Source organism: Lichenostomus cassidix, chromosome 5, assembly GCF_008360975.1.
Source record: "Lichenostomus cassidix isolate B80296 chromosome 5, HeHo_3.0, whole genome shotgun sequence".
NCBI lineage: Eukaryota > Metazoa > Chordata > Aves > Passeriformes > Meliphagidae > Lichenostomus > Lichenostomus cassidix.
In genome coordinates, this window is record NC_139486.1 from 14,980,886 (window position 1) to 14,993,548 (window position 12,663).

The 12,663-nt window shown below is 43.0% G+C and overlaps 1 protein-coding gene across 2 annotated transcripts in view; it reads left to right on the top strand.

The window, feature by feature from the left end:
* Positions 1-12,663, top strand: part of PRIMA1 (proline rich membrane anchor 1) — a 53,461-nt gene that overhangs the window by 19,542 nt on the left and 21,256 nt on the right. For both annotated transcript variants that reach the window (XM_085061500.1, XM_085061499.1), the window contains exon 3: positions 11,350-11,479. In XM_085061500.1, coding sequence (XP_084917626.1) covers positions 11,350-11,479 — 130 coding nt within the window. The remainder of the gene's footprint in view (positions 1-11,349; positions 11,480-12,663) is intronic.

A 12,663-nucleotide genomic window follows, 5' to 3' on the forward strand; every position in this document is an offset into this window, starting at 1 on the left:
CTTGGAGCCACCAGATACCTGCTAATCTGATCAACATCTCCTGCATTTCAGAAAACAAGCCACCAAGTCTGGCAGGGCTCACCTGAGCAATGGCTCCCATGGAGAGGCAACACTTAGGACTACCTAAGTAGTGTCGCTGGGGGTAGGGGGTGTCACTAGGAGTGTCTGGCTGCTGCCCAGTCCGGCAGTGATCCAGATTGTGGAGAGCAGACAATGTGATGGTGCCCATGAGGCTCTCCCAAATGCTTGTGTTGCTGCAAGGAGGAGGTTGCCTTGCAAGGCATAGGCTTCAGTTCTCATTTGCTTGGGACAGAAAGCGACAGGGTGTGATATAATCAGGGTAAGAACAATTCAGTCCTTTATGTTGAGAGAGAATTACATGGTGAGTGAAAAGCGGCGTCTCATCGGGGAGACTGCTGGTTAGAAAAACACGGGACAGACTCAGATCAGAGGGCAGTGGCTAATGTGAGCATGCATTGTAAAGATAAATGCCAGAGCTGAGTATTAACACAGAAGATAGCTATGATGTAATCTCCTTAAAAGCCTTTTTTCCACAAGGCCTATAAATGCTACTGCTTCTCCAGATCATGCTTTAGAGAACAGATTCTCCCTCTGTGCTCTCTAACCCTGCTCTCCTTCAAAAGACCTTGGCAGCTGAAACCATTTGAGAGGTACCTCAGTTCTGGTGGGTCCCATCAGCTTCACCAACAACCTAATTAGGATTAAGGCTGACAGGTCTGGCCCTCAGCCTGTCAATCGCTTGGAGCACAGACTTTCCCATCCTACTTTGTTTGACAATCCTTTGACTGCTCTGCTCTGTGCATTGGCATATTTCCATATGAGTGTAGAACTCTGAACTGTTGCCTAGTTTCTCCCTGCATTTTTACAAAACCAAGATAGGTTATCCCACAAGCTTAGTGTATCCCACAGCCATTCCTGGGCACCTTGTGGGATCCTACCTTGTTTCTGACCATAAAGCTCAGCTGCACAGAGCTCCTGGGCATGGTGTCACTGTGCTGGCTTGGGGCAGAGATCTGGCGCCTGCCTGGGAAGTCAGAAAGGGAGTTTGCTGCTTCCACCTCTGTAATGTAGTTTTGGCCAAGTCAGTTGTTTGTGTTTACTCCCAAAGAAGAGGCAACACTATCCAGAGGGGAGGACTGGCCAGGAGTCAAAAGACATATTGTTTCCTGGCTTTCTCACTGAGGTGCAGTGACTTTGCACAAGCCGCTTCCCCACAACATGCTTTTCTTACATCTGGATGACAAATATTTTCACCTGCTATTATTTTATTTTGGTCCTAATGATATGCTTATTTTCTATAGGAATGTCAAATCTGCCAAGGAAAAGCAGCTGCATGACACCTACCAAGAAAGCACAGTAACACGGGGCTTTAGTGAAATCCACTGCAAAACCCAAACCTAAATGCTTGCAGGTTCAATAACTCCTAAAGCTTAGATCTTGAGCATCACACGTAACCTGCCCCACTCAGCTGCACTCTTCCTCACTGTCTGTATCCACACTCAGGTTTGTTCACCTGCAGTTCCAGTTCTGTTTCTTGCAATGAGCCATGCACTCTTCTGTTGCCTGTGACCTTCAGAAAATTCCTGCAGAACTACTACCCCTTTCCTTCACCTCCTGCACACTCCAGTCTCCAAAACTATGCACAAAACTGAGTATGTTTCTTGTTTCAAAAGGGAAGTGTTTTTAGAAGGGAGGAGAAAACTAAGGAGATGAGGCCACTGAGAGTGTAGAATAATAGCGTCTACAGTGTAAGAGCTGCGGGGGAGGGAATTTCTCCAGCATCAATCCCACGCATTTTTATTACAGCAGAAGTTCCCACTGCGTAGTGATTGCAGTATCCCCTTCAAAAGTGTAGTAGGAGCATATGCACGGAGCAGCTGCATGATATAAACTTGTCTGCAACAAAGTGCGATAAACAGAAGTATCATCTGCTACAGGAATAGCTGATTTCTGCCAGTGTTATTTAACCAAGCTACTCCAGGGAGGCCATAAATCAGGACAGGCTTTCTGCTGAGCACACCGCTGTTGCCTGGTTTTTTACCCAACTGGCTCATGGCACTCTCGAAATGGCCCTAAGCTTACAGGCAACAGGAAGGGCAGAAATCTATAAGGAAGTAAAAATTTAAAAAATAAAAAAACAAGCATAATTATTTTTATGGAGTAACATTTGCTCCAAAATTAGGTGATTCCTGTTTTGTCTAAGCCAGTCTATTGCACATCATGTACAGTTACAGCCGTGCTCCAAAGGTGACTGTGGTGGCATAGGATATTGTTGCTCTTCAGTTTTTCCTTGCTGGGTAGTGTCTTCCGCCTGTGCCTGTTCTCTGTGGCAGGATCTGAGGGAACAGGTCCAGCAAAGCAGCTTTCTGGGTCACTGCTTATTGGAGACTGTGATAATCCAAATTCTTTCCATCGTGTTCGGATTTACTGGAGGTGAACTTGCCCCAAGTGGACTCTGTCTATTATTGAAGCTGTTGCCTATTCCTGCTTTACATTCCTGCTGCATTGGCCTGGTCCCTTGTGTTAGTGATGGCTGTTAATAGAACTGGCTTTCTGTGGTGTCCATCCTGTGCCCTTTTTGCCCCCAGCTCTCTAAACAGGAAACAGTGTGTTCATCACTTTGAGGAGAACAGCCCTGGGAAGCCACAGTGCTGTGGGAATCTCATATTTTATTGTATTTCCTGGAGTTAAGCCACCTGATACTATTTTACTGTTTGGAGCCCTCCTTTGGAGCTTGCTTTGTTGCTGCTTTTCAGAGGGAAGGAGAGGCAAAGAAGCAGAAGGGCTGGGGCTTTGTCCCAACTGCTGTGCCAAGAAGCTGCAATGACAGAGCACCTCCATGCTGGGTATTGAAACATCACAGAACCACAGAATGGTTTGGGCTGAAAGGGACAGTTAAAGATGGGGCATCCACAGCTGCTCTGAGCAGATGTATGCAAGGGTCCAGCGGTGCATGGGACACCATCTTGCTTCTCTAGGGTGGTCTGCTCCCAGGATCTCCTCTACATCATTTCATATCCCCCAGGAGACCAACTGTAGCTGCCATTGGAGTGCCAAGAAGCAGGGCAATCTTGCCCAAAGACCTCCAGCCAGCATCTAAATGGTTTTGTTCATGACCATGTCTTACCATGGGGCAAAGATGTTGCCCCATTGCAGTTGTGGGCAAATCCATTTTATCTTCCTTCAGGGTTTAATTGTTTGTACATACTGCTGGTGACAGTACCTGGGGCCACCACCAGCTCATGTTGTTGAGGCCACACCTGCTCAGACTCCTCATCTCTTGACTCTGTCATAGCTGAAATCTGGCAGTGCCTCCACCCTTCGCTCTCAGAGTCTGCTCACAGACTTTGCTCTTTGCTGAGGGGTCTGAAGGCATTGCAGAGTGGGATTATGGCGTCTTGCAGGCTGTCTCTGAGTCTGTGGCCAACCAGACAGGGAGAGGGCCAGCCCAGCCCCGGGGCTCCTGCTGATACCAGCACTGCCTTTGGCATTTCATGAGTTGTGCTCCTGCATCTCCCCTCCAGCAGTTCAAGCGTGGCTAGGTGTGTTGTCTGCAGGCAACAGACAACAGCTGTGAAGGGAGGTTGATGAGCTGATTTTCGGACCTGCCAGGGAGACAGTAAAGTGCATCCATTCATATCTAATAGCTCCTATATCTTCAAAATTAATAATTTCAACCACGTGCAGAGGTGCCCCAAATGCGAACGTTTGCCTTTTTATGTTCAGTTGATGAAAGAAATCTCAATTGCATGGAAGAGGGAGAAGAAAAAAAGGAGTTGGTAGATTTTCTCATATATTCTGTCATCAACAGTTACTAATAAATCTTGAGGGACCACTCAGAATGCAAACAGATTTAACAAAATTATTAGCCGCAGTTTCATTTATATGGATGTATATGTATACCCCTTTATAGACATACATTAATATATATATCATATATACCTCCTTTCTATGTATGTATGTTTTTATACAAATACATATACATGTGTATACATGTATGTGTATGCACCTATTTTGTGTGTGTGTGTGTGTGTATATATATATATATATATATATATATATATATATATATGCAAACACCAGGGACTTCCTCTCACAGCATGAGGAAACCTGGCAGGGCTAGACAAGCCCCTTCTCCATCAATCTGGAAAATGTCAATCCTTCCTTCCTTCAACAAGTCTGTCTGTCCCTGATCCCCAGCCCGAGCATTGCCTTCTGCAGGCAGCTCTGGCTGCCACGTGAAGGTGTTCAGGGTTCCCTCTGGCCACACACAGCCCCAGGGCCTGGGCATTGGGGCACCATGAGGATCCAGGTCATGTCTGCAGGCATGGCTTTCTGCCCCAGGAACAGACACCAAGGTTGCCCATTTCCTGGTCAGCCTCCTCTCCCCCATTCTCCCAGGAAATTTTCCACTTAAAATCCAGGAGTGTGGAAGGGAACACATACTTTGCCTGTTCCCAAAATGCCTTTTAGAAGAACAGCTGAAGATCTATATTTGTATCAAGTCTAGCAGCACCACAAAACCCACTAGCAGGTTCTTTTAAAGGATTTGTTTTTCCTGTGCCGGCTGCCTCTCACTGTGAGCAGCCCTGGGTACACACAGCACGTTTCTACCACATGCATTATCCAAACACATCTGTAGCAGTCCCTACGTGATGAAATACAGCAAACAGAGGGGATGCTTGAGCTGACACTGACTCACAGATCTCTCCCCATGGCCCTGGGTTAGGTAACCAGTCCTTTTCCCAGAGAGCCCACAGCCTCCAGGGCTCTGGAGACTGAGATCCTGACCTTCAGCTGCATTTCTCTTCTGAACATCATCATGCAGATGCTGGGACAAGGTCCTCAGCTGGCGCCAGTCTCACAGCTGGGTGGACTTTTGCTAGTTTACATCACTTGAGCCCTTGGACCTTTTATATTAGCTGCCTAAGGCTTCATTCTGGCATACAATGAAGTTAATCAGCATTAAGTTAATCAGCACTCATTTTAGGGTGAATCTATACTGCTGGGGGGTGTGAAGGGCCTTATGAAAAAGTAGACAAGAGGCCTCAGGCTCAGGACTGAAATCAGCCTTCTCAAAAAATATGAGCATGTGATGGAGGCTCTCCTTGTTTTTCATGTTTTACACAGCACAATGCTTCTAGAGTAAATGTCCAAGCCTTGATGTTTGTGTAACTGTTCCTCTGTAGGGTTTCTCCTCACAAAACCCAAATTATTTCATATTTATCAGGGGATTCGGTGGAGTCCTCTATTCCACAAGAGCTTGGATAAGGAATCGTGATGTGAAGAGACCCAAACTGCAACAGATTCAAAATCCATCTCCATATTTAACTGGGAGTTTGGAGTGGACGCTAGAGTGTCCTGGGAGTTTTTTTTCACATACCTTGACATTTGAAATCACATTTAAACTTCACCATGGTTTCTGGGCTTGTCCTTGCATCCCAGTGTGATAATGGCTGTAGGAACTAGAGTCTTCTCTCTATCTTGCAAAAGGAGATGTCAACATGTGAATATCAAAACAATAAATAAGAGTGAAGATGAGACTAGGACCCCAAACCTGTCTTAGCAGATTAACAGGTCTCTAGAATATATGACATACATAGAGGTTGCTGAAAACACACTGCCTGCATCTTCAATTCCTTTTAATTTTGGACAAAGACTGATAAAACACTTGAGCCCCTTGGAATATGAGCCTGCCTTCAAAATAAAATCCAATCCTGCTTCCTAGCATGCTAATTAAAAGTGCATGGCTGATTCAGGCAGCCCTACAATAGCAAGAGAAATGCTGCAGGCATAGACATGGCAGGGTTTAGCCTGTTGTGAGTATACAATATTAAAAACAGGCAGATGTCTCATAAGGATGATTACGACAGCACTCTTGACCTTTCTGCAAGAACAGGAATAAAAGCAGAAGGAAAAACAATGATCAGGTTTTATTTATCTTGAAAACGCTCTTCCTTTTTTGGGCATGAAGTTGCTGTTGTGGAGAGGTGATGGGGGTCACTGTCACCCTTCCACATCACATCAGTGGACACTCACCAGCTGCTTGGGACTCAGCCTGTGAGCAAATTGACAGACCTCTACTGGAGACACCTCCCCTGGGACTGCGTGTGGGAGCACGGGTCACTGCCTCCCTTAGCTGTTTTCTGGCTCAGCCCTGTGTTTGGTTTTGTTTTGTTCTGGGTTGTTTTGCTCTGTTTTGCTTTATTCTGTTTTGTTTAGCTTTGCTTTGCGGGGCTGGCTGCTGTGGGGTCGGCAGTGGGAAGGGGTGCCCTGGTGCAGGCTCCCTGCCTCAGCATCACTGCCGAGAGCTGCACAGGGCACCAGCTCAGCACAGTCCCCCTCAGAAAGCACTTTCTGTCTCCTGACAGACTTGTTGTGTTATTTGTTAATGTCCCAGCATTCCCATGCACAGAGCAATTAGCCTAAAACCCATAATGGTAATGGAAAGTAATAACCCTAATCAAAATAAATGGTGGGAGCACTAGATTTTGAAATTATGAGCTTTATAAACTACAGCCATGACCACTAAAGATAACCTGACAGTGTATCCAAGGATTCCAAGTCCTGTTTCTACATTCTGTCTCAGGCAGCACGTGTTGCTTTTATAACATACACAAAACTATTTAATGCTTAACCCAGAAGATTAAAACAGCTTCATCACAGTTTTTTGTTGCAAGCTCAGAGCAATTTTGAGAATGATCTGCTGAGATCTGATAAAAAAAAATCAGAGAACTTCTTGGGAATTTTATGGAAACATTCTTTCCAGTGATAGAACCTCTATTTTTGTGCTTAGACATCGAGGGAAACCCTCAATAGCTGAGCTAATCTTTTCTGGTATGCACATTTCTGGCTAGAGCCAGCTGTGTACAGATACCTTCTAACATTAGAATTGGAGCTTTGTCTTTATGCTGAGCCTTCAAAACAAACTTAGTCAAAAAAAGCAGGTGTAAGATTTTTGTGGTGCTGAAACAGTTTGCTCTGAAAGCACTTTTTCATTAATTTGTTTTCAGTGAGTTGAATCCATCTACCCACTGCAGGCCTGAAATGGGTTTATTTGCTCATTTTATTTATTTAGGCCTGGTGCTGTTGGGAATAGGAGAAGGTGATGGCCCTCTAAAAGTAAACCTAACCAACTTTTGTTCTTCATAAATTTTAAGGCCGAGATAAAAGGCATTGCACTCATGGACTTTTCAGAGACAGAGCATTTTCTTTACTTACTCAATCCTTGTTCTGATTCCAATATCTTTAGCTCAATTTAGACCTCTTAAAGTAAAAATAAAAAGTCTATCTTAAGCTAAGCTTTTATTTAAATACTCAACCAGAACTGATAGACTATGGTAATGATTAATTATCCTTAATGGTAATAATTGCTCTACTTCTGATATAAATATGATTGTCTCCATTTGTAATTGAGTACATTCCTGAGTTATTTGCAAACTGTATCAGTATCCATCACCCTATTTTGAGGGGGAAGAGGGAGGTCCCTGTTAGAAAACACATTCTTCCAGCAGTGACTTTGCATTTATAGTTAAATTTTGAGACACACCGGTTCTCTGGCTTTTAACTCAATTTATGTGTGCCACACGTACTCTGTGTGTAGCTTTATAGTTTCATAACCCCAGCATCACGTGGAATTAAGTTGGATGTCATATCAAAGTCTAAAGTTATCACACCAGCACTAATACATCTATATACCAAACTAGTAATCTCCTCAGAAAATATCTAGTTAGTTTGACAAGATGTGTCTTGCTAAATCTATGCTGTTTAGCATCAATTATTTATTTTAATATTTTATTAATTGAATGAGATCTTCATTATTTTTGCAGGATTTCTGTCAGGATGTCAGGCTGTGATTGCTTAGCTCAACCTGCTTATCTTCTTTAAAATGTCATCACTTTCCTACCACTTTGCACTCAGCGGTGTGTTCAATGTGCAGAACAACACTTCAGGGTTTAGCAGAAAAAGCAAATTTTCCTTGAGTTGTTTTGTACTGTGAAAATAATTTCCTCCATTCAGCTGATTTTGAGAGCAGTGAAGAACAGCCAGGAATGAGTCAAACCAAGAAGCAGTCATGCTCTGAGCAGCTGAAGCTGCTCACATGAGAGGGTGGTGGGTGCCAAGGGAGCACCCACTGTGGCCAGGCTGGCCAGCCCTCAGCTCTCGGTAGCCCAGTGGTGATGACAAAGGGGCTTCAGGCGCCCAGGGATGTCCTCCACTGTCCAGATACACCTCTGTGAGTGACAGCAGTACGTCTAAGGATTGTTGTTTCCTTACTCAAATGACAGGGCACAATTTGGTTCTGAAACTATACAGCTTTTGGGGGTTTATAATGTCTTTGAAAGAGGTGGCACAAAGAAGGAGGCGACCAGGAGAATTGTTTTTCTGCACTTCAACAAAGGTTTTGTAAGACAGTGAAACAACTGGACATTGACATTGTTATAGGTAGTGTGGGACATCTTCTCCTCAGTGTTCTGTAATGATTTCAGTGTCTCCTTAGGAGAGGGCTTGGGATCCACAGCTTTGCTCCTTCAGGGAGTGCCTGAGAAATGCATTGCTATTCTGTGTAAAATGGCACAGTTGCAAGAGGGTGCTGCAGGTGCAGGATTATTTCTTATCATTGAGGGCTCATTGACACCTGCAGGCTCAGCCCTTCCCAGGTGTGACCCCAGGTGGGGGTGATAAGCTGGGATCTGGGAGTCAGGCACAGGATGGAGAGCCTCCCCAGCTCCCCAGCCCCAGGGAAAAGCTGTAAGCCCCAGCACAAGGCAGCTGGAACATCAACACCTCCCTAATGTCAGGAGCTCGGTGTGGGACTCGCTAAAAGGCTCCTCTCTGAAGACATGGTGCTTCCCAGGCACCTTGCTGGCTCTTTGGGAAGCTCCCCTCTCAGGTGACATTTCTAGCTGCACACAGAGGACTCATCCATGCAGGCCAGGCTCAGCCTTCCCATCGTTGTAAGGGGATTATCTGCAGTTCTGCTCTTCCTTGGAGGATTATGGTGAGGAGAAATGCCTTAAGGACGTAGAAATGCCAGGGTATGAGGGCTGTGTGAACACATACTGAGAAAGCACATGTAACTAGGAGCTTATTAAAAAAGGAGTGGACATTTCAAAGAAAAACAAGATTACCTATCACTGCATTTATAAGGAGTAGAAATAGAAAATCATTTTTAAAGCTGTATGAAACCACGAGCCACTAAAGAAACAGGCTTTGGTAGCTTCCAGTGTGACTGCTTGTGCTTCTTTCTGAGTGCCTAGTCTGGACCAGTGGGGAAAAGAATTGAGGCAGGTGGATTAGGAGTCATCTCCACATGAGCAATTCTTATTTTCCTGTCATTAATGACCACATATAGCCTGTCAGGAGTAATGTGTAGTATTCAATCCCACATATATCTGTTTATTCTCCATGTAAAAATACTGTGATAAACCATCAAGGAGTACATGGTGTACAGGCATGTGACAAACCTGGCTTTATACCCTGCCTCTGCCGTTTGTGAGTCTCATTTATTGTGCTGAGGAGCAGCTCAGTCTCATCACCATTTTGCTTTATGACTAGTTTGGTTGATCCTGCCTTTGAAGAAGAGCAAGGGCTAGAGAAAGATAGCCCCACTTCTCCCATCTTCTGTGATCTCATCAAATTTTACAGGGCAGCTGCTGATCGATGTTTTTCCTTTGACTTCACTGTAACCTTCTGTGTTTTTCAGAACAGCACCAGGAGGGTAGAGTTGACCTTGAGGCTGCCCACTCCTTCATGCAAACATTTTGTCATTTTTGAAATGCATTCTGTTCTGGAATCTTACAACACTGAAAACTTTCAGAGAATATTAAAATAATTACATTTATCAAAACACAATAAATAGTTTCATCACCCACTGAAAACAGACTTACACAACTGACACAGTAATAAAGTAGAAAATCAGTTGCTGGGGCAGTCTAGGAGTGAACATAGCCAAAGGTGGAGCTGGGAACCACTAGCTGTCAAGATGTTGGGTTTATTATTTTTATTGATTCTTATAGTTCTTTACCTAGTCTTTTCCTAAGGTGTTCCTGCAGATTCCTTGGGGTGAATATTGCCAATTCCTCTAAACATCTTGCAATTGGAAAAAAGCAATTTTCTCAGTAATTGTGTAATTCATTGTTTAATCTACTGAGTGTTAATCTAAAGGTATGTGTATGTCTTTTCCTAATCAAACACAGGAGACAGAGGAGATGTCAGATCAAAATAAATGATACTGGACTGATGACATATTTTAACTTTTGCAACTATTTGTGATCTGTATAACTGGAAGTTCAGACTATCAAAGTAAACAATTAGACTCAAAAAACAGCCTTTTGCTATATTTCATTCTCTCACCTACTTAGCTGATAATGTAGATTCAGAAAGTCCCGTCAATTGATTCATTAATAAATGTCATTTAAGGTGACCTAAGTTCTCATGGAATTTACATGGCTGCACAGGCTGCATTAAGGCTCTCTCTCCCCTCTGCAGTACACTGCTACTGCTCATGGCATTGGTTGTTACTCACCATCCTTCAGGAAATGTGTCCCCTCAAACCATGGGAAAAGGAACATAGCCCTGAAGAAAAATATTATAATAAAATGTCACCAGATACAAAATATTTCTTGTTTTGAGTTATACTTAGATAGACAATTCTACCCCTAAATGTAATAAGAAAAATGTTATCATAATACCTTATATTTCCACAAGTTAACATTTCTTAATGTTAATGTTTCTTGACTATTTGACTTAGAATTCAAAGGTAGTGAAATGGAAAAGAAGCTTGTCAACTATAATACTCTGAAAGCAATTAAGAAATGTTATACAATTTTCATATTCTTTTAAAACAAATTTCCCTTCATCACTTCAAGGTTACAGTAATATTAGCTACAACACAGATTGGTAGGCACTGCTTCAGCTCCCGACAAACCTTCCCTGACAGGGTTTGAAAATGTGCTCTTACCAGCATCAATTTTTTCTCTAAAATTAAATTTGATGCAGCTGGAGATGGTGAATGCAGAGGAAGATGTTTCCCATGGGTAGCAGAGCTGAGCCTTTCTCCTTTGTGCTGAGTACCAGGTTGTAGACAACACTGACACCAAGAACTTGGTCATCTGGGGACCATGACAAGAAATATCTAGTACTAGTATAAGAAATGAGGGATTGATGGCTTGGGGAAAAGAAAGAAACAGGTCCTAAATGTGAAATAACATCTTCGCATGTAACTGTGGTCCTGGTATAGTGCTACTGCGTGAGTGACTGAAGCATATCTGATTATACCCCCTTGATTTGGGAGAACTCATGTGTTTTTCCACTCTCTTTTTACAGCTCCCAAGTCTACCTTTTGCCCCACTGAAGAGACCTGGTGGCCAGGCCTGGTTATTATCATTGCAGTATGCTGCGCCACACTAGTGTTCCTCATTGTAGTTGTCATCATTTGCTACAAAGCCATAAAAAGGTAAGACTCCAGATGCTTTTACTGTGCTTAGGGCAATGCAGCCCCACAGAGGCTGACCTGACTTGTCTCATGACATCTTGTTTAGTTAAAGGCATCCAAAAGGCAAAATGCATCCCGTAGCCAATGTGCATTTTCACTGGAAAGTCACTTTATGCACCATATTCTGCCTGTGTAAAGGGTGTAGTTCAAAGTAATCATGGGCATGAGGAGCAGAAAAAATATAAAAGGGATAGAGCTATAGTGTTCAGATGAATAAGAACTTGCCCAAATTTAGAACTTGCCAGGTTGCTGGTGAATATGGAGACCATTGGCTTGGCCAAGTGTAGAGGTAGGAAACGCTGCCCTGTCCACTTCTGGTAGTGTTCAAAATTTAGATGTGGGATGTGAGATTCTTGGCCCAGGCCCATTACTAATTTTAGCATTTCAAATTAATGCAAACTCTTCTAACTCAAAGTCTAGGGTGATATGCATAGTTTTTCATTTGGAGACCGTACTTCTAATTTATTCTTGCTTCAAAATTATAACCTACAGAAAAAAATTCAAAACCTTTCTCTTTTAATGTATAAGCCTCTGTGAAGCCTTAGTATAACAGTGTATAGTAGCCTTTTCAGCTCACTGTCTTTGCAATAGCTGCACTTGCCTAGACTTTGAGTAGTCAGGAAGTATTGACTTCAGGTCACAAAAAATATGAGTGAAAATAATTTCTTCACTTAAATAACATTCCGTATTTCTGGTGGAAAATGTCAAAACTTTAACATTTCCATATGAAAGTTCCAAATGCAAGTCCATAGGGTTGATTTAGAAGAGAAAGTAACTTGTGGGAATTGTAGGCCAGATGGTTGAAGGTTCATTTCTCCTCTATTGATTTTAGTATAGCTCTCACACCTCACAGTTGTGTGTTCATTGTGTCACTGTTTTATACCATGAGGGTCTTGGCTGGGAGCTGTTAGTATATCCAGGTGATCCAGCCTGAAGTAAAAAAATGCAGTATTCCCATCTATAGCTCTAATGAGACACTGCAGTGACATCTGAAACTCAGCTTGCATTAAATGACAGCTTTTTTCAACTTCATGATTTCTGAGTGATAATATTTTAGAGTGAGGGAAAAGGGAAAATAAATGAAAATGCTTTTCATGAAAAATATTATCTGCATGCAAAGTGATTGCAAGATTTTTGTTGAGCCT